This window comes from Phalacrocorax carbo, chromosome 2 (genome assembly GCF_963921805.1).
Source record: "Phalacrocorax carbo chromosome 2, bPhaCar2.1, whole genome shotgun sequence".
Taxonomy (NCBI): Eukaryota; Metazoa; Chordata; class Aves; order Suliformes; family Phalacrocoracidae; genus Phalacrocorax; species Phalacrocorax carbo.
Genome location: NC_087514.1, coordinates 98,002,487 through 98,028,452, shown reverse-complemented (window position 1 = coordinate 98,028,452; position 25,966 = coordinate 98,002,487). Strand labels below are relative to the sequence as shown.

At 39.2% G+C, this 25,966-nt stretch overlaps 1 protein-coding gene and 1 long non-coding RNA gene across 3 annotated transcripts in view; one reads left to right on the top strand and one right to left on the bottom strand.

Moving 5' to 3' along the window:
• The window catches only part of CAP2 (cyclase associated actin cytoskeleton regulatory protein 2), a 69,482-nt gene that overhangs the window by 16,205 nt on the left and 27,311 nt on the right, over positions 1-25,966 (top strand). For both annotated transcript variants that reach the window (XM_064443628.1, XM_064443629.1), the window contains one exon: positions 16,479-16,556. In XM_064443628.1, coding sequence (XP_064299698.1) covers positions 16,479-16,556 — 78 coding nt within the window. The remainder of the gene's footprint in view (positions 1-16,478; positions 16,557-25,966) is intronic.
• LOC135312000 (uncharacterized) overlaps positions 5,881-25,966 on the bottom strand; it is a 54,929-nt gene continuing 34,843 nt past the window's right edge. Inside the window, exons 3-4 of the long non-coding RNA XR_010371619.1 lie at positions 14,521-14,578; positions 5,881-8,563 (exon numbers count right to left, since the gene is read on the bottom strand). This is a non-coding gene — a long non-coding RNA (uncharacterized LOC135312000). The remainder of the gene's footprint in view (positions 8,564-14,520; positions 14,579-25,966) is intronic.

Here is a 25,966-nt window from a genome sequence, read left to right as displayed (position 1 = left end):
ACCAATATAGATTTCACAAAAAAAAAACCCCACACAAAAGATCGAGGGTCAGTTTGAGATGGATCTGAAAGAGCGTGAAGCTTTTGACTTTTTCTAGTAGATGCATGCCGTCAGGCCTTTCTCCATGTGTACATTTCCCAATTCATTGCAGCTGCTGCTCCACATAACAAACACTGTAGCCAGAAAAACATGCAGTCCTGCAAGCTACTGGGACTTATGCTGCAAGGCCAGCATAAATACTTTGCAACACAGCCAAAGTAGCCTGTCTACTCACAGAGCAAGAGCTCTGGGATTATTCTGTGAAATGTGTTTTTCTCCATGGTGTTATAATTTCTTGTTTGTAGGGTAGAGTTTCTGACCTAGTTAGGCCTAGAAAACTGGATGGAGTGAGGAGATCAGGCAGTTCTAGAGGATCTTTGTGTTTCTAAGGAAATGCTGCATGTTCTTTTTATTTGAAGAAACCTTTTCACCGTAACAGTTCTATTATAAGCTACAGTATATGTACTTTGTTCTTATAAGAAATTAGGGAAAAATTAATCAACTGGGGAAGGGGGGGGATTATCAACCTAACTGGGCAGAGAATTGCTCCATGGAAAGGATTGGTTCTAGCTTTGGTCATTGCACTCATTAGACACCATTATTTTGCAGTTAATTTCTCAACAGTCTAGATCTGAGACACAGAAATAGCCTTAGTACCAACACTAAGCAGGGGAAAAAAATTGCATTTAACATTCTAAATGACTAAAACCTTTAAATATACACTATCTGTAAATGTTTAAATCAGTATGTGTATTAATTTATGCATTTCTCGCTGTTTGACACTTGTAATGGAGTCCATATAAAAGATTATTAATAATTTATCTGCCAGGTCTGTGGAGAGTCCCTGGCATATTGTTGATGATAGTGCAATGCAAACTGTGATAAGGAGTATTTGTTAAGACTATAACATTAGACATATACCACTTTCCCTTACATAAAGAAACCGGTGATTCTGATTGCAGCCTACTAAATATTCTGAAATCTTAGATTCTGAATTTACAACATGAAGCAGACTGTGGTTGCCTTATGCTCATGCTTATCACTGAAGCAACATCTGTGCTTTACCTTAACAAGTGGAACAAGGAGTATTTTTCTTCTGGGTGTCTTACAGACCATGTGTCCTCAGCATTATACTTGCAGCTGCTGTCTCTTTCACATAATGAACTGAAGGGAAGGTTGTATTTTATTTCAAAAAACACCTGTTGCCTAGAAAAACCTCGCATACCTGACTGGTCAGAATGGTAATATGAGAGAAAGAGAGACTTCATACTATGCTGAAGAAATGAGGGATTTAACGTGATGTGTTTTGTGCTGATTGCTGTAAGGATTGTGTGGTTTGTGTTTCTGGCAAAAGGAAGAATACAGCCATAACTAATATCTGTCGGGAGCCCCATTCCTATTTTTTCAGTGTGCTGTACTCTAAATAGGCTATTGAAAGAGAACAAAATAAAAAAGAGAACTAATAGCTAGCTGCTGGCTCTGTTCAACAGAGCAGTGGGGTGGATTTTACAAAGATTAGTTTATCAAAGAAGAGTTCTGCTTAGACTCAATCTTGAGAGCAGCATATTTCTCATTCAAATTACAGTATTTGTACTTTTACGGTGGTGTAATTTGTACAGATTTTACAGTGGTGGATCTCTGAGGTCAACTGCATTAAAGAACCACTTTTTAGAAGACAGAGAGAATGCATAGGGTTTTTACTTTGTCTCTTTAAAGCAAATTATCCTAAGCAGTTAAGATGAGATCCATTTCCTGTCCTGTCACTGTGGAATAAAAATCTGGTGATTATATGGATATTTCTATGAAATGCAAAGTTCCCTACGGCACAGATTTTATGAAACCACTTTCCGCTGTCCATGTAATAACTACAGAGCATGGGAAGTCAGTGAAAGAGTGAGTATGGCCAGGACTGCTGCCAACCAGCTGTCTTTGGCCTGACATACCAGTGTCTTGGAGGCTGTCACCAACTATTACAGGTTGTAACAGCTCTGATGTTGATTTACCAAGTGTGCCAACACTGAGCCATTCTTCTGTCAGAACAAGAGAAATTCAAAAGCAGTATAAAATAGGCTGTGGGTCTACAGCATAGGCAGTTCTCTTACACCCATCAGATAGGATAGCACTGGCAGGTTGCTGGATCCCAGAGAGATGAGCCCCATCATTCTGCCCAGATGCATCCACCGCTAGAGAAAATGTGCTGAGGATGACAAAGAGCTGCCTGTGGAAGACACAGTCTGCCTTCAGATTGTGTCTCAGTGAGGAAACTGGTCAAGCAGGTTTCATGTGCTCTGTGCCCTGCCAGAGCAAAGCAAGCAAGATTTTAGAAGGCCAAGAAGCAGGTTTTTGTGATGTGTTTATTATGAACTTCTTCACATTGTTTTTGTTTATGTGATATCTCAAGTGGTGGAATATGTTGGCTGGAGTTTGAATAGTGTACCAGATGAGACATAATGATAAGAAGAGAATGTACTAGTTCTAGAAGAGAAGGACAGATAACGTAAAATTTCCATATTTTAGTATTTTATGTAGTTCAGAGCAGAGGAGAATTACAGCCTTCCTTTCGAACACAGAAACTAATACTTGCCTTTTTTTTTATTGCTTATTTATAAAAATCTTTTAACCTCCCAACCCCAACAGTTGAAAGAACAGATTGTCTGAGTGATGCAGTTATGTGCCCTCTTCTCTCATCCAAGCTATTTAGCTTGGAAAAGAAAACTACAGAAATATGAATGCCTTTTCCGTCCTCTCTTCCATCAACTTTCAGCTGCTGAAATGCAGAGCTCAGACAGACAACCAACTACATTGTGGGTTTGGTACATTCAGAAATAAAAAGGCTGTTGGTGAGCTTGCTACTTATTGGGAGAGAGTTTAGATACAATTCATTACATGTATGACTACTGGAACAAGATAGCAGGAAGCAGCAATCCACAGCACGTTATCCAGTCTGCAGGGGTTCTCTGTGTGCATGCACTGATTTGTTATCATAAGCAATGTTTACTCCACAAACATTGTTCGTGTGCACATACCCACAGAGTTGCTTTTCCTTGTCTGTTACATGAAAGCAATGGCATTCTCCTCTCCTCCTCTCAGGCATAGTCCATGTAAATATAGACAGACAGCTGAAAGCAGGGTTATCTTTTATGAGGTATATATATGCACTTTGCAAAGTGCAGCTCTGGTCCGGCCTATCTGTGCAGGTAAAAAATCCTAGCTTCCTCATTTTTTCCAAAGCGTAGTTACTACACATGAAGTAGCTGTACCTTGTCTTTTCTTGTGAGAATTGTTGAAGAATTAATCAATTACTTTCATAGCCCTGAACCTTGAACAGGATGTGCTGCTCTCTGTGATACACCAAAAAACACTTTTGCGCTTTATCTTACCTAATCTAAACACAGACTATCAAACCCATTATTTGACTGATTCCTCATTAACAAGGCAATTTGCTTACAGGGCAACAGAATGCACAAGTGTACTCTCGTGTTCATCTTTTGTGCCCAGAGGCTGTGCGGTTTTAAGCATTGTGTTGAAAGTTGAATTAGAGCTCAGAGAGGAGGATGATGTCAACATGCCCAAAGAGAAGCTTGCTGTCAGACTGCCTTTGCATTTCTGTGAGAGGCATTTTCTGCTATATGAAATAAACACCAAACCATGTAACTACCACAGGACTGGGAAAAATGGAATACATAAAAAAGAATAAAAAGACAAATACTTTTAATAGCGTAGAAAATGCACTCAGCTGAAAGGAAGAGACTAAGTGTAGAAAACAGCATTGCTCTCCACCAAAAGTGAAAAAAACCCAAATAATCATTAATCAAAAAAGCAACCTTGGAAATCTATCAGTATTAAAGTTGATTTTGTAATGCAAATTCATCTATATTTCTCACCCTGTATGTGTGCTAGAAGATGCTTCATCACATTAGCAATAAAGAATGTTCACTTTAATATCACAAGAAAGATGGAAATGCAATATGCATTATGTAGACAAGTGGTTAATCCAGAAAAAGTATCATTTTTAGGAGCTTTACAAATTTTGATTGCTCTGTTCCAAAGGACGACCTCACTTGTGGTCTAGGGATTGGGTCTGGCTTTCAAAACAAGCAGGGTTTACTGGGTCAGATGCAGTGGTGTGCAGTCCTGGTTGCACCTGTCTGACTGTTAGACACCTGGTTGGGAATAAAGATGGCTCCTGAGCATGAAGAACCTGTCCATTGCAAGTGTAGACCAACACCACCTGAAAGAGTGGGAGTTTTTCCATTAATTTTGATGGGAGATGGATTGGGCTGTTAGTTTCTTGACACTGACATTGCAGTAAATACCACTTGCTTTTCTTCTTAATTAAAAAGACAAAGAAGAGACAGAAGTCAAACAGACTCTATTAAAAAATACATGCCATGGTGGCCAACACTGGGCCTTTCGTTGTGTGTTGCTGGCATGAGAAACATGCACCTGTAAATTTAGGGTGGTGGTGGTGGTAATATATAATAAGAACGTTCCATATGGCATTTTCTAAGTCAGAAACATAAGGAATCAGAAACACAAACAGTCAAGACTGTCAACAGTTCTTCATAACCTGTTCTCATGGGGCTTCTTTGCATAAGGAGTAGTTCCTGACTAAACCTATAAGTAGCTATGTTGATTTCAAACAAGTGCGGTTGATGAGGGACCATTTTTGGAGTAATGGTCTAAAACTGTTGGCCCCTAAAAGCAGGGATTATATCTGTATGTGGTTCCCCAGTACAATGGGATTTCCTGATCTCCAGAGGATGCCAGGGAAAAGGTATCAGAGTGATTTGAGTGGGAAACCTTATGTGCAATGCAAAATCAAAGAAAACTCCATCATGTTTGCCCAAGAAATTGTTAAAAGATAACTTGTTCATATAAAAAAAATTACGATAGTGAAGAGCTCTTTAATCGACAGGATAAATTCAGAATAATATCCACTGTTCAGACTAGATTTAAGGTCCACATTTTACCAATTAATTTAATTAATGATTGGAGCAATTAATCAAGGCATACATTATATTTTCAGCCATTTGAAGTCTACATCAGAACTGATCATATGGGCTAGCTCATGCTAATTTTCCTATCCTCTAAAAATTTTTCATTGAAGCCATTTAAGAGCAAATTTGAGTCTACTAACAGGAAACCTGGTTTTCTTGGTGGTGTTCCAGGAGCAGCGTATAAAACTAGAGGCATAAGTGCCCCACAGGTTGAAAACCACTCCGGCAGCCTAAGCAAAAATCATAAGGTGATAAAATTATGTGGCTAAATTAGTTAGCTAAACGATGGGTGGCTTTAGTGTGTGGACCAGCTGCACTCATGGCCACAAATACAGCATGAAAGTGTCTCAATGAGCCTATTGCAAAGTCATGGCATAGGACACTTGCCAGTGTAAAGTAGGGAGAAACTTATTAGGGAGGATTGGTGGCATGGAGCTGGCACAGATCCAAGGTCCATGAGGAAGACTGGATAAGGTAATCAGTCTTTTCACTTTTCTCTCTGATTCAAAGGAGTCTGGGATTGGGAGCACATAGGTGGCAGTCATTTCAGGCACCGGGCCTCAGAACAGTGAGGTCTGTGGTTCTTACAGCAGTGATTTCCAGTGAGCCACTGGCAAATTTGACTGTGGTGTTTCATCAGGAAAACCAGGACAGAGGAGCAGAGAGAAAATATCCCTGTTTTTGTCACCAGCATGAACCTCTTGTGACTGAAAACCCTCTTTACTGGCATTGGTACTCATGGTTCCTATTTCTCTGGCAAAGAATTATGATTTTTCAAGTTGGAGTAGTAACATTATTTAAGCCCATTTATTTCAAGCTGAGAAATATACATCCATGAGTGTTATTTTTTTTTACATTTTTTTCTGTTTTGGGACACACATCTCCCATGCTTCATTGATGTCATTTGTTGCTACAGGCTATGAGCCAGTCTTTTATTAATTTTCATTCTCATTCTTTCTGAAAAGCACGTGCACACTCTTTTCACTCATCCTGCCTCCCCATCCCTGACCTGCTTTTATTTTGCTAGTTGGTGGTTGCAACTGTTTTGAGTGTATAGAAATGCTGGGCTTGGAAACTGAGAAGGCTGTTCATTGTAGTCAGCAAAAAACCAAACAATGAGCTCAGAATCTGGCTCTTCAGTCAGTTTCTAGTAAAAAGGAGTCCAGTGAATAATGAGAATTAAGCCACAAGGGAAACCAATGCACGGTTTGAATGTTGTTTTAAATAAGCTGGGAGTGATGAGGGTAGAATGTGGCCACAAATGTGTATTGTCTCTTTTTATCCAGTATGAATTGCATGATCAATATGGCCAGATTTCTGAATATTGAAGAGTCCATTAGGACAGATGAAACCATGTCACTGTCACTGCTAACTTCTGTTAGTCCATTGACATCCATAAATTGACCTATATATTTCCATAATTAATCTGAACTGCAAAGCAGTTTAATTTTTGCTATTTTGTTTCATAAGTTTAATTGCATGTTTTATGCTAAATCCCAAAGCTATAACAAAAAAGATTTGTTTAGAATCTTGAAGTAGATCTCTGAGGCCAAAATATTTATTTCTTGTTGCTTTAATACATGTTCTGTTTTAAAAAAAAAACCACCATAGGTCAGATCTGCTTTACAATCACGACACTGGGCATGTAGATAACTACTTTGCCTCTCAGAGAGGCTGAGGCCCCCGGTCCAGGTAAATGTAGGCTTTTGGTATTTAGCACCTCTGAAAAGGAAAGCATGGTTCAGGTGGGAAGAAACCGTAAATATCATTGTAGATGTGCCAGCTTTAAGCTTCGAACTTCCTTCCATGTTAGCACATTTTGGTCAGGGTCTGGGATTCTTTCGGGGTGATAAAAGTGGAAGTGAAGTTACAAGGAGACAGATTCTGGTACTCTCTCTAAAGACAGTGCAACTTCTTAGAAATGGATTGTTCTCCAGTCTTTGTATCAGGGAATATGGTATTTGTCAGGTATGAGGGTCAAGGAATCAGCTCCTCAGTAGGGTGCCCAGTGAACACTGACAAAACAATATTTACGAATTGATACCTCAGTCATTGCTGCAACCTTTTAATTTACAGAGATAAGCATCTGAAGTTCCTAGAACTTGTTAAATCAGGGCACATGAATGACATCCTAAACCTGTGAAATCATAAAGCCTTTTCTGAAATTTCCTCAGCATGGATTTGGACCTCCACTGGGGAAGGCTTCTGAGAGAATAGCTGGGGAGAGAGAGTGGGACTCCTTAGCAGCAGACCTCAGGGGCGAAACAGCCCATCCGAGAAATAACTGGAGTGCCTGCAGCCAGTGCAGGCAAAAGCGCATCTGTACAGCTGACAATGAGACCTGCAGATCTCAGATCTCTCTGGTTGTCTGATGTGCTGGCTTACAGCGTCTGTTCCATGTAGGAAATGCAGCTTTGTCTTTCCTCAGGGAAATTAGGTCTCTCCACAAATAATTCCTTGACACAGGCAACTGTGCCCTCCAAAGAATTCTGAACTCAGATGTCCATGGGAACAAAAAAGGAACCTTAATTTACAAAATGGTTGATCTTGATAATAGCCAAAGTTTGGACTTCATCTGTTCAGTACATTGTATGAGGTTCCTATTTATTTAAGGAACTAATGCACACTTTCAGAGATACACAGTATAGCTCAAAGTAATAGTAGAAACTAGAAGCTTTGGAAGTCTGTGAAACTTCACACAGTTTCTATTCTATAATTAAATCTTAAAGCAGGCTGGTTTTCCTTTCCCATCTCTTTGAGAAACCTGCTTGCTTTTGCAGGCTAGTCAAGTTGAAGAGCTATGAGAGCTTTCTCAGGAAGATTGTGGCCTGTGCAGGTTGGGGTGCTGTCTATCTATTCTCCATAATGCTGATTCAAAAAAAAATTACAACTTTGTCATGACATAAACTTTGACATGTGTTACAAAGGATATTCCCATAATGTCATTAGTTAAATTAATCCCCCCTGGAAAATTGCATACTTTTCTGAGCTGTCATTCTTTTACAGTGTTAGCTTTTCACCTCAGGAGTCCTGGGGACAAATTGGAGGCAGATCAAAACCAGCTGAACACTATTTGCTGTTACTCATACTCTAAAGCTCATAAAATATACTTTGACAGTCTTTGGTTATTAGACGCTCCAACCAACAATGGTGGCCTAGTGTAGATTTTAGTGATGTGTCCTCTACACTGTAGAGAAGCCATCTGTTCTCATGATGTTTTTATGTTTGTTCTTAAAGTGTTTGGCTGTTTGTATCAGACTGTTGTTTGTTTCTGTGATTACCACTATGTATTATAAAGACAGAACATTACAGTACAAATTCCGCACAGCTGGCAATCAATTCTGGGGATGTCCAAGCTATAGATAAGCACCAGGGACTGGAAGATCAGGTGTTGCAATGCGCCAATTGCATCTTTTCCTTCTACTGATGTGGAATCCTTAACATGTAGATCCAATACTGTACGCTATGCAATGAGGCAGCTTTGAAATCTCCAGCAGGTGACCAACTCTGCAGAAGACAGCAGTCTGCAATGTAAATGGCAAACTTGAATTCATGAACTTCTTCAAATCTGTTCAGAAAAGAAAGGTATTGAAAACAAACACACACCCCCCCGTTAGTCTGTAAATAGACCACATCTTCAGTAATGTGCGGACTACTTATTTTTGCACACAGTTCTCAGTGTTTTTCTATGCTGAATCTTCTGGAGTCCCTAAATCTCAATACACTACATCTGGTTTTGGAACTTCTGTGTAAAGGTTGAAATGAACAGAGGTTGAGAGAATTGCAAATTTTTGGCTTTTGTAGAAGAGATTCATGAAGAATTTGTGAATCTGGAAGACACAAAAGCAGTCTGAGCTTTAGGGGTGCGTCAGCTAATCAAGAACTTTGGTCTGGACTTCTCCTCTGGTGGCTGGAGGTTATTCGAGATGTTTTTGGAGAACATGATCTCCTAATGCTTCACTTGGCGGTAATCAGTAGCCACAATGGCCCTGCAGCCAAATATTTATATCTGTTTGAATCAGTGACAGATGCACAAAATAACTGACTGCTTCTGCTACCAAGATTAATAGCTAATTATTTAGCAAAGCTGAAATTTAAATAGTATTAATTAGGTTTTAAAGTTAACAATCCCTTTAGATCAATTAGAACAGTTCATGTCACTCAAAACTGGGAGAGCTTAGAGGAAATTCTGGAACTCCGGGGCAAATTGTATTGCTGCAAAAGAGGAAGAACCTGTATATTCTTTATCCAAGGCAATAATTTTGTAATTAATATAAAAGCAACTGTTGTGGCTTTAAATACCCCTTTACTCCAGTACTTTCGTATGGTTCATGTTTCATATGGAGCAATAAAAAATGGCAGATAGATGAGCAATGATTTAACCCAAAGAATTCTATCGATCTGTCTTATGTCATTAGCACTGTAAGATCTTTTAAGACCAATAAGGTTTCAGAGGTAAAAGCTGTAAGAGCTCTGAGTGGTTTAAGTCACAGCCAGACTTACTAAAAGGTCAGGTTAATGAACCTAGATACAGATGCAAATCTGAAACAACAAATAAGTAATACTGGCTAGCGCTGTGCACAGTTACATGACACAGTGTTTAACACACTGGCAGATATAAACAGCTTGAGAGACCAGCACTGATATAACCTTAGATTGGTACTGGACAGGCAGTAGCAGTGCTGAGAAATTTTAGCAAATATTCCCTAATATAGACATAGCCATGGAGGCTGAAAAACGCTAAAAAAAACCCTAATAGAGGACAGCTGATTGGTGGTAGTCAAATGTATCTATCTGAAAATAGAAAAGAAAATATCTGGGGTGGTGTCTGGCTCCATCTAAATCAGTGGCAAATCTCCCATTGACTTCAATTTTGACTAGAATTTCAACCCTGTTTGCTGCATGGACCAGTAAGAGAAAGGTGACAGGTTTTTTGCTTTCTTTCCTTTTCTTTTTCCAGTATAAAGTGGTCTGTGTGGAATACTGCCACTGACTCTTCAGCATTTGGCCCAGTTTTTAAAAAATCTCTATCAGCCCATTAGCTGTACAAAATAAATACTGTCTCTTCATCTGGACTGGATAGTTTCTATGGCAGCCCCGTACTTAATCTAAACCTCATTCTTTTTCCATTTCTTGCTTCTCCCTTCAAGCCACCAGCCACTTCAACACTTCACTTTGAAGAGGCTCTTGAAAGCAGAATGTAACGGACAAACTGTTTCTCTTCCTCTGGCAGTACTGTCCCTTTTAGAGAAAGTCTGGGGTCTTTGCTCATAATAGTGAAGCTCCATCTGTAGTTGTCATTTGCTGTCAGTCATTGTGTCTTTTGCTAATCCCAAAGGACCCAGAATTATTTCTGCAGAAACTACAACTGGAACTCTGGACCACTAAATCCCAATTCTTTTCCCTCATGTCCTCTTTACTATTTTGTTTCAGAATGAAGTCATTAAGTATATTTTAGAAATCCAAAATGTACATAAATCTGTTTTTTGTTTTGCAAGTTATCACTGTTAATGTGTGCGTGTATATATGTATGCAGATGTGTATTATTCTCTAACGACAGACGTCCAGTGGATTCTGATATTTACATTATGCTTTTCAGTGCTCTGACTCTGAGGAAATATGTTATTAAGTATAATAACATTTGACAAATTTAATATTATCAGGTCAATAGGGTAATTTTCTTGACTAAATTTCATTAGGAAATCCTTTGTTTCTCTTACTTCTATTTAGTTTGGTTTGTTTTTTCAAAGACTGAATTTACTTGTAACTTGAGATCTGAATGCATGTGCCTGTTTCTTGTAGTTTGCCAAACTGTTGTCGCATAAATAATATTTATATTTATTAGTGCTTGGATACCAGAGTGATGGGCAACTTAGACTGAATAAAACATTTAAAATGAGGAAGAGAGACATCCTAAAATCACATCTGCTCTGGAGAACTGAACTTTACTAAAGCAAACTGGTAGTTTAAGCTTCAGGTTCAGTGCATCTATGTCTACTCAGTCTGAAACAGTGCATGTTTGGATGGAATCCATACCCTACTTCAAACAGGTCAGAACCATTGTCACCATTAGACATCTCTCACAGAGCCTCTGGCAATTTCTCAAGCAGTGGCTTCTGGGAAATACCAGCAGTTGGCATTGTGTTGTGACAGAGTAAGTTAAACCAGTTGCTATTAAAAAGACGGTTTCCAAATATGTATGATTCCCCCATTAACTTCTGCAGGCTTAACTGTGAAGAGGCCTGTTTATGTTGTTACTGTGATGGTGACAGAGAGGTCACTCACTGTAGTCAGCCACAGGTTTCAACAGGCATGAAATTGGGCTGACGCATACGTGTCAGACTTTGGCTCTTCCAACCGTATCAATCACCTACACCAGCTATCAAACACACCTGAGGTAAAGGATTAAGACACCTTATTCCACACTTTACTGATGGTGAAACTGAGGTGGTGAATGGAACGCCACACGGTCCTGACATTCAGGTCCACAGTCACAGCCGTCTCCTCCAGCCCCTAGAACAAACTGCTAAAAGCAAAGTAGGAAATGCTTTGAGGAACTTGCCTCCTTCAAAATATTCACCTTAGCTGAGGAGTCTGTCTGGTGATCGCTGTGTCCATGCATAATCCCAAGAATGCCAAAATGATTACCCAGAGTTTTTAGATGTCAATTACCTGTTGCTCCAAAATATGCCCATTTCTATCTGCAGATGGATGTGTGCAAGCTTGTGTTCTAGTCTACTCTGATAAATTTATTCATGATTCCCATGCATTTTTGACACTCAAGCTTCATTACTATCATTCATTTTAACTGAAGGAGTTTCAGCTGATTTGTTCTGTGGCAATTTTTTGGCTGAGCTGCAAAAGTTGTTGAGAAAAATCCTCCCCCCGGTCCATTTTCACTCATTAGTCTTCACTGGATACCAGGCTCTAATGAGAGTCATTTCTCTGTAAAAAATAGTGCTGTCTGCTTGGTTACATGGCCTGCCTGCTAAATAGAAGGAGGTAGCAATGAAGTGTCACATTTCAAAGACGACAAGAAAGAATTGGAATGGTGATAGACTGAACTAATGCATTCTTAATGATATGAAGCTCTTCTGTTACTTTGATGGGATGCATGGAAAGAAGTACCGCATGCTTGGAAACAGTAAAACCCAGAAGGCGATTTTTAATGCTGTTGGAGAAAGAAGGAAGTAACTGTGGCAGAAGTATTATAAAATTCTGCTTGTAAAATGCAAAAAATCTGCATTAGTATGATCCTTTGGTTAAGATTTAAATTCAAAGGTGAGAGATGTGAGTGCTCTGATCCCTACACAACTAAAAGCTTTTGGGGCTGGATAAATTTTGGGCACACAGCACAAGCCTTGCAATCAATATCTAATCCACAGATCACCGAACGTTTGCAACATCCTATAATAAATTTAGGATAAGAATATGTAAAAAGCCACACTCAAAGAGTTACCAATGGTTTGGGTGCCCTCAGTAGTGGAAGATTTCTTAAAGACAGCTCTCAGACATTTTGAGAAAGTGGTCTTGGCCACATTCTGCAGTAGAGGAGGAGGAGTAATAAACATAAAAGAGTAATACTTTGTCTGGAGGAGAAGTACATCCTGATTCCACATCCAACAATAGTTTTAACATTGGTCATATGAGCAAGACGTGTATGAGGCATACTCAAGGAACGTCAGTCTTTTAGGAACATCAGTGTACATCATCCAACAGCCTGTCTCCAACTCTGACCAAATTCCAGTGCTTCAGCAGAAAGAGGTGAAAAATCAGACAAGAAACCAGTTGTTACTTTATACTCTGAGTGGAGGAAAAAGCCCTCCTCAGCCTCCATGAGTGACCGATGGGAACCCAAAAGCATAGATTTAATGCAGCCTAAACCAAGTGCCAAACAGACACATTTTTCAAACTTTATTGATGCTACCAGCTCAGTATAGGTTCAAGAACTCACAAAACAATTTTCTATAAGAGCACTTTGCTCATATTTTGTGATCCGTTTAAAGCTTCCTAAAATAATGCTGGTTCTATGTAGGAATTTGGAAGATCCCTTCTGAACCCCACTTTTTGGATAGTTAAAAACCTTTTGAATTTGAGACTATGATTACGCATGTCCCAGTTTGCAGACCTGTAATCGTGTGCCGGTGCTACCATTTTCTTCCTTCTCTGTTACTTACATTCTGTATGAGAAAGAATCATCATATTCCTCAGCCACCGTGTTGCTAAGCAAAACAAGCGAAACTTAAAATTTATCTTTGTATGACAGGTATTGCTCTAAACATCCAAATAGGTTTTGTCTGCATCAATTCTGATTTAAGCTCATCTTTATTTAACACTGATGACTAGTGCTTTACACAGAATTCCAGAGGAGGTCCTCTCCACTTCTGTAGCTCTACTGAAAACATTTTGCCACATCCATTGTAGAACTGTGTAAGCTCTTTTCACAAAGGCACCATCCTGGCTTTTATACTTGCATTTTCCAGTCTTCAGTATTTCCGATTAATCAGTTCTGTGTTTACACCCAAAATTATGCACTGTTTTAAAGGGGCGGGGGGGAGGACTGCTAAACTTTATCCTATTCATATTACCTGTGCCAACAAAGTTGTCTTACTCTCCTCAAGTGATAAGTGAGTCCTTCTTAACAGTATTAAAACCTTCTAACTTTGTGTTGCCCACGAATTTTACAAGTGCACACCTGTTTCTTGTTCTTAGAACACTAATAAATTTATTGATGGTTCCTAACACTAATCCCTGAGAAACACAACTAGCAACTTTCCTCTTTTCATATAACACCACCTGTAATATACCCTATGTTGTCTCCATTTATCCAGCTTTTTATCCAACTTCAGAGTTTTTATATTAATTTGTATGATTTCCGCTTAAAGTATGAGGACCCACAATAACCATTTTATATATTACCTAACTATACTAGATCTGACACATTAACCTTGTCTAAGAAACTTAAAACCGTAAACAATCCCTAAAAGCAATGATTCTAACCACAGATAATCCCATTGTAATTTCTCCCATTTTTAATTTTCATATGTGTTTTTAATCACTCGTTTCAAATCTGTTTGAAACGCGCATGGTGCTGAAGTCAAACTAACAGCCATGAAATCGCTTGACATACTTTTTCCCCCTCTTCTTGGGCATATTTGCCCAATCCATCATGGCATAATTCTGTCATCTGGTACTATCTCCAAATGATATATGTAAAACCTTTTCTACTTGCGCTTCCATCTGCCAGTGTCTTCAGTACTCTAGGACAAAGATAATATGGACCCAGTAATTTTGTCACACTAAGCTACCTGTATTTGACTTCCCTTTCAAATGATGTAACTCCCATTGATTTACAATAATTCTCCTTAGCTACCCTTTCAATGTACATCAACTTCCCTGAAATAGGGGAAAAGCATTTTTTCAACAACAGGAGGGCATTTATTCAACAACATCAAGAGTAATGTAGGCATGCCCAACTTACCCTTCAGGTCACTGCCATGGCCTCACTTCATCACTTTACTTCTTCTTTGTTCCAGTAGCTAAAAAAAATATGGCTTCATTTTACTTTTCCATGCAAGGTACATTTCAACAAGGCCTTTATCCATCATTCCTTTGCTTCTATATTTTATAATGCCTGACAAAAATTTCTGCTTGATAATCAAGGCCTCTTCCCACTCTTTGCAGGTTTTGTACCTATTCTTAGTATCTTGCTTTTGTTATTTATTCATTCAGATGCTCTAGCCCTTTCCTACAATTTCTCCCTCCTGCCCAGCATGCATAGGTTATTTCCATTTTTAATGTAAATCCATCCTTTCCTGCATTCAAAACATTAAGTTCTTCAGGCCAGTCATCTTCATTCACTGATTTTTCTCTTTCCTAGAAGTTTGCCATTCTAAAATACCAAGCCTTAGCTATAGATTTATTTTTTCCCATCTTGCAATTTAAGAAGAACCAAATCCATTCATAATAATTTCCTCCTAGAACATTAGGTTTTGGTCAGCTGTTCTGCAAGTTCCTCCTCACACAAAAACCCTAAGCTTAAAATAGCACACACTTTGTTGCTGTACCAAAAAGCCAATCTTCTGAAATGTCTGCGAATATCTAAACCTTGCTATTATTGATGGTATTTATGTCTATGTCTGGAAAATTTAAGTTTCCTATGCTCATACAATTTGCCTTCTTATTTATTTCTTTATCTATTTATAGAGATGATTACCCTCTTCCAAATCTCAGCTTGTCAGACCATAACATCCCTTTGCCCCAAATACTGTCCAAGTTGGGCCTCTTTCACCATCTTCCTTGCAGTGATTTTCATCCTAACAGATTATGTTTTATTCATGCCATCACACTTTAAGATAAATAAACACAATTTGGCTGTTTTACTTTGCTATAACTTCAAACTTCCTGACTCTTTATGTATTTTAAGTTGCATCCACATAAGCCTGTATATAAAATTTCCTTGTTTTCTTTTTAGATTGAAGAAACCCCAAGGAAAAACAGCATGAGCTTCCCCACCCCTTCACAAAATTATTATAAATGTACCTATTCATATTAGATTAACCTAAGAGCATTTGTTTTGTTTTGTTTTTTGTTTTTTATTTAGCAATATACTAGTTATGAATAGTTCTTTTCTATACCAATAATGCTTTCTCCTAGTCACTACTCATCCACTTGAATGAGGTATAGGTGATACTGAAATAGTGGTTAGATTCCAATCAATGTACATCATTCATAATGTACAGAAAATGTGTAGTGTTCAAAAAAACCAAAAAGACCAGAAATTTGAATAGTAGGGAACACCGGGCAGTGTAGAGATTTACCTCCTATCCACACTGTTAGCATGTAAACATGCTGTCAGATGCAGCTTTAACCCAAAATCTAGAGTTCTGTGGGGGAAAATTGCCCAACAATCTTCAGCCACCATCTCTCATAGCCATCAATCTTAGGGTCTGCTCACAGAGGACAGGCAAGGAATGAATTACAGCATAGTCCCTCAGCAAATATGCCAAGCTCAACTCTTTGTAAGCATCACTACAGCCTAAGTTCCAGTTCAACAGAAAGTTTGCAGGTTGCCATTCTCTGTGGTAATAAGTTGTTATCAAGCACTTGAGTATAAACATCACCATTAAAATGCCTAGACATTCTCTGAAGTGTTAAAATTAAGTCCTCCTGTGACTAATCTTATAAATGATAACCAAAAGACTGCACATCAATTCGTTTTATTTCCTACCTGAAGAAGATAGGGAACTTAACCTTAGGTTTCCAAAAAATTTATAGCTAAGCCAGTACTGTAATACATTTCTTTAAGTCAGGGTTGCTGTGATTTAGATCAAAAGCAGCAAGAAAGATTTGAGCTGTCACACTTGACTTTCAGCTGCCACGAAGAGGTATTGGAGGTTACAGGCTAAGGTTTAATTTATATTCCTCCTTTTGTTACAGGCAGAGATGGTACGTGCTGCTTTCCAAGCGCAGAGATCTTTCCTGGTGTTAGCATCTCAATGTCAAGAGCCTCAAGAGGTAAGAAAAGTGACCTAGCATTTCAAGAGGCAGTCTATTAAAAGGGCTGTGTTCCCTTATGTTTCATGTCAATCCCTGCACTTGCTTTTATTTGTTACTTTATTTATACAGTGCACTCAGAGGTTTGCTTTCAGTGTATTAGCATGGCACTGTAATAATCAGAAAGTCATGGTTCAGAGTTAAGAACCTTTTCTGTACCAATACATATAAGATCATTGAGGAAACCAAATGAGATTTCCACTTTACAGCTGTGAGTGGGATCACTGTTTCTCTGGAAGCTGGAAATGTCATGGAATAGAATGGGTTTTTGCTTAGCCCCCCAGGGATACTATATGACAGACTTTGAAGTCAGGGGATAAGCTAGTGAGAGAAAAATCAATACTGGCCCATAAACTCAGTATTCTCCAAGCTGAGGTCCAGGTTAGGCCAATTCTGGAAGGAAGGCAAAGCATTTTGTAAAGAAAATAAAAAAAGCCATTCATATCAAGTTGATTTATACACTTATTTTAGTGGCAACTATCACAACTAGAAAGCCCAGGGGAGCTGTGGAGTTGTTACGAAGTCTCATTTGTAGTTTCTATAAGGCACAAGTTTTTGGCCAATAGCACTGTATCATTCCTGGGAATAGCGATCATGTAGCCCTTTTGTGGGACCACCCTCGAACCTTCCTTCTTGGAGTGTGCAGAGGATGAAGGCTTCACTTGCACATTCTCTCCATAGCCTTCAGTTCTGTTTTTTCCACTAGCTCCCTGCTCCATAGTTCATTAAACCCTGTATTTTCAAATCAGAACTCTCTGCAACTGGTATAAATTATTGATATTTGCTGTCACTATTGTTTTCAGAGACAGAAATTAAAAGTTTTTCTAATCAGTATGTTTTAACAGCAAGGGTACTCAAGGGAAAAAAAAACCCAGAGATATTCCAGGCGAGACTTTAGATTTATAGACTTCCAAGGGAGAAAGGATCAGTTGTTTTTCCAGCTGTCCCTGATCTCAGAGAGTAAAAGTGGGTCATGACTCACAGAGAACAGGCAAAATTCCCATTGGTACAGGCCTCAAGCAGTCGTTTATATTGGCTGTGAATACAATCGCACCCAGTGGCCCACAAAACTCTTCATGCTCATAGGTAAAATATTCCCCAATGAACAGTTTCCAATGGCCCATAATATAATGCGATGTTCTGAAGTGTTGGTATTGTCCCAGGTCTGGTAAGAGTGAAAGCTAGGGCTCGCTGTTTGGCCTCCTGTGTTGATGTGCTATCGGTATGATTTTCTCTGTTTTTCTAGTGGGAATATCAATGGCTTCTCCCCACTTTTACCCTTACAACTTTCTGACCTTGAGTCTGAGATTTTTTTCAACTGTAAAGTTTAGAAACTTTCATTTAAAAAATGGCAACAAAACAAGCAAAAAAAAAAAAGATGTACAAAGAGATTCTCCAGCAATCCAGAATGACAGTTACAGAAGCATCAAGAAAAGCAACAAATAATAAAAACCTTGTCATAAACATCACCAGAGCTGGCCATGCGTCTTAGTTGCATGTTATCAGGCTTGCATAGATTTCTGCAACTTGCTGAAGGCAAGAAAGTACACTTTTGTCATTTAATTATCTTTTAGCACTGAGGAAATGCTACAACACATGTGTACATATCATTCCAAAGTTAAAATACTAGGGATATTACAGACTAAATTTTCTTCCTCAGTGAGAACAAACCCAGTCCAGTTACTTAAATTTTTTTGACATAAAGACTATTAAAAATACGTTTTTTATAGGTATCCAAACACGTTGTTGTTCATTCTTTTTCTCTTTTTTGCACATATTTTTTTGCATAGATACATTCAGCTATATGGCAGACACACCTGAAAATAGTTGAAGGCTGCCTATTCTGTGCAACTTGAACAATATTTTCCACTGCAGAGAGTGACGGTTCCTGGCACTAGGCTTTTTAGATCTCCATCTCAATGGGGAAAAATATCCTATGGTAAAGCCACATTGGTTAACCATTTTGGACAAGCTGGTTATCACCATCTAACCCAGCAGAAGGAAAAAAGCAGGGGTCCTCCCCCCAGGACCTTATTGATGTGATGTCATCCGGGCTCTGGTTGTATTTATAGCCTAGAGTCACAGAGTCAGTGTGGAATCCAAACAGGAAAGCTAATCGTTAGTGTATCAGAATGCACAGAGTAGAGAAAAGCAAATGAAGATGACAGCATATCTATAAATGCAAGAGAAAAGAGAGTAATTCTGTCATTCAGCTGTCTAGACTGTTTGCTTTATAATGTAAAGCTGTGAATGAGCCAGCGAGTTGCGATTATGGCATAGTAGCTTTGTAGACATTCAGAGACAGCGGTGTGGAGACTGAGGGGATTTACTGAGTTCCTGTCATGTTGGGATGTCATACATGGTGCCTTTAAAAAAAAAGAGGGAGGGGAAAATACCCTGGAAAAATAAATTAGCTCAGCTCCTGCAGCTTACAAACTAATGAATAAGGAATTCAAACAAAAAGAAAGCTCCTATATGTATAATAATCCTTCGATTTTTTTGTGCGCAGCAAACAGAGGAATGTATATTGTACAAAAAAGCAATATTTTTTCCTCTCTATGAAAATGTTGAAGCCCTAGTATTCATTTAGCTCTTTAACTCCTGCTGTGAGTCACTAGCAAATATTTTCCAAAGTTAAGCTTGCTGAAGTTGCTTTTGCAGTTTTGCTTCTTGTTAATAATGTTGATATTTTTTCATGTGGAATCTACTGCAGTGCACAGCCATTATTATCTGTGTATGTGAAAATAGTAGGAGGCGAGAAGGTAATTCCAGCTGGCATGCCAATCTAGCATCAACTGCAATAAATTACTTCGCAGAGAGCATGTTCTGTTACTTTTTATGGTCATGTTCTATATTTGTATGGGCAGTGGAAGAAATCACATGACAAAACCACCAGTTGATATTCCTGTTTGTGTATGTCCCAGCTAATGGCTGCTGGATACAGGCTCATTCAGCGAGATGGGATTCTTCAGTTCATCCACTTGTTAGAAATTATTTTCTGACACCAAACTTCAAACGTTAAAGCAAAAAAAAAAGTATATTATCGTTTACTATATATGAGATAGTACAGAGAAGATGCAGAAGGGAAAATAAAGTAGAATATTGCTATATTCTGTGAGAAGTTGTTTAAAAAGGTATTTTGAGACCGTATGTTTACATGTTGCTTGGGCAATTCAGAAGATAGATTTTAACATAAACCTTCACAAAACGTTATTAAATAGTTTGGATCTGAATTTTCTATTCCCCATAGTCTAAGCCAAATACAGTTCTAACTGAAACATTATTATTTTATTGTACGGTAATCTTAAAAGTTATTAGTGTTCCTGAGCAGGTTGATCTGTTTTTTTTTTTTCATTTATGATCATGAATACTGGCGTACGAGATCACTGTTCAAAGTCACTGCACTGAATTCTTTGTGAATGGTAACTTATATACTGTCTTCTCTTTACAAGTTGTTTCATGTCACTTCAAGAGCTCAAACAATTTTAAGAGTTGCTTTGAGGGCATGAATGATCTATTGTTCCCGTACTGGGAACTAGTTAATGAGATACGTTTTTCTGTGAATCAGGATAAACATATCCAGGATGAGCATACTCGTGGTAAGTACTACAAACAGATTTAAATGACAGATGCAGTTCAGACTATAAATGATTACGTAATTTCTCACTTAAAAAAAAAATGCTGAGTTCATATGACTGCCAGAGCTCATGGATTTAATTACTAACATTGTGCAGACAAACATTCCAACTAAATACCTAGCTTAAATATCCAGATTCCGCACACAGGTGGGAGGAGAGGGGTGGGAGAAAGTAAGAGGTAAAGGAGAGCTTTCCCTTTTTTTCCTAGAAAAGGGGAAAGCCCCCTGAAATACAAGAAACTGTAGTTGAAGTTAGACTTAGAGCCAGGAGAACAAATCCTGAGGTTTTAAATTTTTTATAGTCAAGCAAAAAATCAATCTATCGTAGGAGTAGAATAGTTGTGGCAATTTCTTTGAATAAAGGACTCATTCTCATAATTTTTATATAAAAACCAAAGATGAAGATTTACAGTTCCCTACTTTCTGTCAGTGTAGGACTGCTCATTTTTTTCTTTTTTCTATTTTTAAAGTACTTCAATAGCAGGACTCCTGGGACTTCTTATTCTGCATCTTAGCAGGATTTGATTTCTAATTACTTGCACTTGCTTATGTCACTCCATTTCCCACTACTTTTCCTTATACTTACTGGGATCACCCTTACTGTTTTCCAAAAATATGAGGAGCAGAATACTCCTCATCTCATTAATTTATTACTTACTTATGCAAAAGAGTTTGAACCAAGTTTTGCTGCCATTCTGCTCAATTGGTTAACTGCTGCAAACCTGCATCTCTGTATCTAGAAATAGCTTAAGGAAGAATTTCGTTCAGTCCTTTTAAGGTCTTCAGGTCCCCACACTTACAGAAGGTGCCAAGAGTGACATGGACAGAGCCTGAGAGTCCTGAGCTCTAAAGGGAACCCCTTCCCCCCTCCTGTTCTCTGAAATCTTGCCAAACTGTTGACATATTTCTGTTATCAGCAAGCCTACAACTGCATGCGACATGTGGTCACAGCCTCAGTGATGGACCAACTGACAGTTTCCAGTCGCTAGCCTGCTGCCTTACGGTGTTCATAGGCTCATTTTTGGATATTGTTGCAAACTGTTTTTCAGTTTCAGGTCCAGATATCCCCCTGACACCTGTTATCTCATAATTTTGTCTCAAAGGCGCTCGACTGCATTTAACCAGCCTCAAGCTCATTATATTTTCTGATCATAGAATCATTTAGGTTGGAAAAGATCCTTAAGATTATCGAGTCCAACCATAAACCTAACACTCCCAAGTCCACCACTGAACCATGTCCCTGAGCACCACATCTACATGTCTTTTAAATACCTCCAGGGATGGTGACTCAACCACTTCCCTGGGCAGCCTGCTCCAATGTTTGACAACCCTTTCAGTGAATAAATTTTTCCTAATATCCAATCTAAACCTCCCCTGATGCAGCTCGAGGCCATTTCCTCTTGTCCTATCTCTTGTTACTTGGGAGAAGAGACCGACCCCCATCTCGCTACAGCCTCCTTTCAGATAGTTGTAGAGAGCAATAAGGTCTCCCCTCAGCCTCCTCTTCTCCAGGCTAAACAACCCCAGCTCCCTCAGCTGCTCCTCATAAGACTTGTTCTCCAGAACCTTCACCAGCTTCGTTGCCCTTCTCTGGACACGCTCCAGCAATTCAGTGTCTTTCTTGTAGTTAACTTCTGTAGGTATCCTTGTACCATTTCTCTTTCTTCACTTGTGCCTGCCAAAACTCCCAGGTCAATAGCCCCTGCTATGAAACCATGGATGCATTTGAGATTCAGTTCTGCCCCGGGGCAGTGCACTCAGCTGTAAGAAGGCCCAGAGACACCTAGGAATCCGGGGAATATGGAAGGGCCATGATCAGTGCTACATCTCCCAGCCTGTACAGAAGAGAAATAGAGCCAGAGATGCACATTATCACACACCTCGAGATTGGCTCACGTCAATACCACCAGGCACAGACTCTCCAGCAGTTCACATTTTGTGCAAGAACCAGGCTCCAGTAAGCAAAGGCTGCTTGCGGTTGTTTACTCCAGGACGTCTATACTTGGACTAAGAACAGCATCACCCCATAAGGGAGACGTTATCAAAGATGATACTCTGTATCTTGTCTAGCTCCTCATCTCACATACCTGCTAAGCAATTCTAGGGGTTCTACAGACTCTTACTGGAATTCTGCTGTGTCCTAAAATAACGTTCTAAAATCACGAGGCTAATTTTCAATCCCTGTAGCAATGTTCATATTCAAACTGTGCCACGTGAGATCCCACTTGAGCTATGCTGATGGAACACACCCTTTCCCTTTAAGTATCATATTCTTTATTTCTGCTAAACACAAAGCCAAACCAGTACACTTCTTTCTCTGCGCTACCCAATTGTTTCCCAGGATTTCTAGACTGTGTATGACGTTCTAAAAGGGAAGACATTGGGGATAGAGTTTACTAAAAAACAGGGCTTTTTGGTTCATGAGTTATTTCATATTTTTCTAATTTTACTTTGGTCTAAATCAGACCATAACCAATGATTTTTGAAACCTGGAAGTTATGCGAACTCCAGGACTGCTTGTTGAACTTGGCAGTCTTACAGTTTGTCTCTGGGGAGATGTCAGGTGAAACACATGAACGTTCAAGGCTGGATGCCTGCACCATCTAACATCCCTGTCCTGGGACATACCCCATGTGAAACCTAATTGTCCTTAGCAAAGGCTTGTCAGATCTCAGATGTTGTGAACAAAACAATTGTGGCTCAAGAGAACACCATTTACTGACAGATTGTTGCTACCTGGAATACCCTGGGCCCCACTGACACGGACTATGATCACAGCAGCAGAGATTGAGGAGTAGTAGATGAAAAGGTTGAAAATGGTTCATTTGTGTAATTGTTCTTGTTGATTAGGTGTGGGAGGTTGCCCGTGTGCCTAAAGCAGGAGGAGGACCCCTCCTTGTTGAATGTACTTCCCATGGAGAGCTGTAGTGGACAGGAAAACAATATATATAGTCCATTCAAGACCATTTAAAAAACAGCCAGGGTCTGGCCAAAAGCGTTGGGTGTGATTCCAAACTGCTGTGAAGCGACGCATGCAGTTTGTATCAGGCCCTGGATTTCTCCAGTGGTTAGAAGCTATTTGTCTTTCATGTTCCTCTCCATTTGCCCTCTTTCAGAGTTTACAGAGAGTAAACTGCAGAATTTATCCCAAAACAAACCCACAAATGACTGAACTAGTAATTTGTCATATGGGGTTATGGTTTGGTCTTCCCTTTTTTTTCCCCACAAAGCACAAATTTCCCACAGCTAATATTGGCTGTTAGATTGAGAATTTATGTGCTATCTAAGAGGAATAAAAGCCAAATACCAATTAAGTCACTTTGGAAGCACACAAATGTGTCTAAGCTTCTGTGCTGATGAAGCTGACCAGACATTTCTGCAGATTTGTCTCTCTGTGTCATAGTCCTGCTGTTGCACAGCAGCGAGTTGAAGTGGCAAAACCTGGACTATCGACAAAAAAATCAAACACTTGTTACACCACTATGTTGAAGATTTACAGTCTAAGAAAATGAGACCAGAATAAATTAATATCTCTCTGTGGTTAGTTAAGAGGAGATCTTTGAACCCTGAAAATACCAGAATACTAGAGGGACATGAATGTAGTGATCGTAGAGAAAGATCTCACTGATGGTCTCTGGCCAATCAGAAAATGCTTGCAGAGAAAGCATTGGATTAAGATGCAGCAGGTTATATCGCAATTTTAATAGCAAAACTGTGGTACCAAATGTGAAACGCTTTCTGCAAGAAGAGATGGAGATAGGCACTGCTAAAAGAACAGTTTGACAGCTGCCAACAAAAGCTGGTAATATTTCACTGTGGAAGTAATAATGAAAATAAAAAAGTAAGCATTTGAGGAATCTGGATGCATTATTGGGAGGCTCAAAGTTACCAACCAGCTTAGATTCACCTCTGGAAAAAAAAATATTCTCTATATACTTAAAGAAAGATGTTAATCCTCAGCCTGAATCTGAACACTGATTCCATTCAGAGTGTTGATGCACAGCTACAACAAAAGAGACAGGCCTTTCTTAAACCACATACCTACAAAAAAAAGGACTAACTTAATTTTTAGTCTTCTTTACAGATTGCCTTTTACAAAATAAAAAATATGGGAAATCACAGTTAATCTAAAGCTAGTTTAGTTCTAGAATCATAGGCACTCATAGTAGAAATGCATCTCACTGGGGATCACTGAAACTCCCAGTATCTTACTCCTGTAGACACAGGATGGGACCCTGCTCATCAGCTTTAACTGTCAAGGTAGGCATGTCGTGTAAGGTGTCTTTCTAGACTCTCTTTACAGTAAATGGCAGAACCTCTAGAGTGCAGTTTTCACATCTATTCATGTCTTGTAATATACAGTCTTCTAACATCTATTAATAGGTGGAAAGAATTCCTCAGGGACATCTCTTCCTTCAGTTACAACAGAGGGAATCAAGTCTCAGCTGAGAGCAGATGCTCACTTTTTGAATTGTTAGCACCGAGTGTGGCGGACACTATCCGTGACATCTTTCATCCCTTGAAAGGATGAATGTGGGATGGGACTGTACTAGGCTTTTGCAGAGATAATGGCTGTGTCCACATTAGTGTTTTGGTTCACAGTGGGACTATATTTTTCCTTTGAATCAGCCCCGTTTACTATGCTGTGATTCACACTGTAGAGAAGTCTGAGGGTGTACAAAACGGGTTAGCTTTCTGATGAAGTTAAATGGAAGGTACCCTCCCAGACAGCACCTAAACCACAATTTACAGCTAGTCCAAAATAGCGCCCCCCAAACACATACAGTGTGAATGTCAGGTCCTCAGCACCAACTGTTTTGCTGTACAGAACCATTCCTATCAGGCTGCACTACTTGCCGACAGCTGATTCAAATGAATTCCATGTTTCAAACTTGCCTATGAAAAATACAGTGTAAGTATGATGGAGATTTTGAATGGACAGAAGAAAATAACAGAACTGTAGACCATGGAATAAAGGTTGTAGTCAAGCTGCTCTGGCTGCAGCTGAGTAAAATGAAGGGGTTGCTGATCCCAAATGCTCTCAGCTTTCTTTTACTGCTCCTACACCAAAGGTTGCCACCCCCTCAGTTACCATAACTTAAAAGGGTGTTTGTTCCCTTGCCATGTTTTTTTCATAATAGGTCAGGTTGATTTAAACATGATAATAGTGAGGTCTGAATTGTGTTTCCACCCATCAAGATAAAAATTCTTCAGTAAACAATCTCACTCCTCAAAACCATCTAATATTAGCTTAAAAATACATAAGGTCTTTAAAAACTGTATTTTTATTTACCTGCTGAGTTTTGCACCTTTGTGATTCATGTTGGCGAGTTTCTGGACAGCAATGGTCCTGAGAAAATGCCAGTTTTGTCAAATGAAAGCTGAGATTTTAAAGTAATCACTGGCTCAAGCGGCCAAAGTTTAAGCAAGCCGCTCAGTTTCATGTGACTTCACAGGCAAATCACAAAAATCACAAAACCCCGAAGTTTGGCCATTCTTCTGAATTAAATTCATGTGCCCCAGTACTGTTAAACCTGCCATCTGGGGACTTCTCGTGTGAGTGTTACAAAACTGTGAAGGAGAAGAAAGTCTGTTTGGTGCAGTTTGTTCGAATACTGGTGTGCCAGGCCATTTTATGAGACCGGGCTGAGACTGTTAAGTCTCTGAAGCCAAAGCCTGAGGCAATTCTTATTACGTGCTGTAACTTTTTTGGAGTGTTTTGGCTAATCACTGC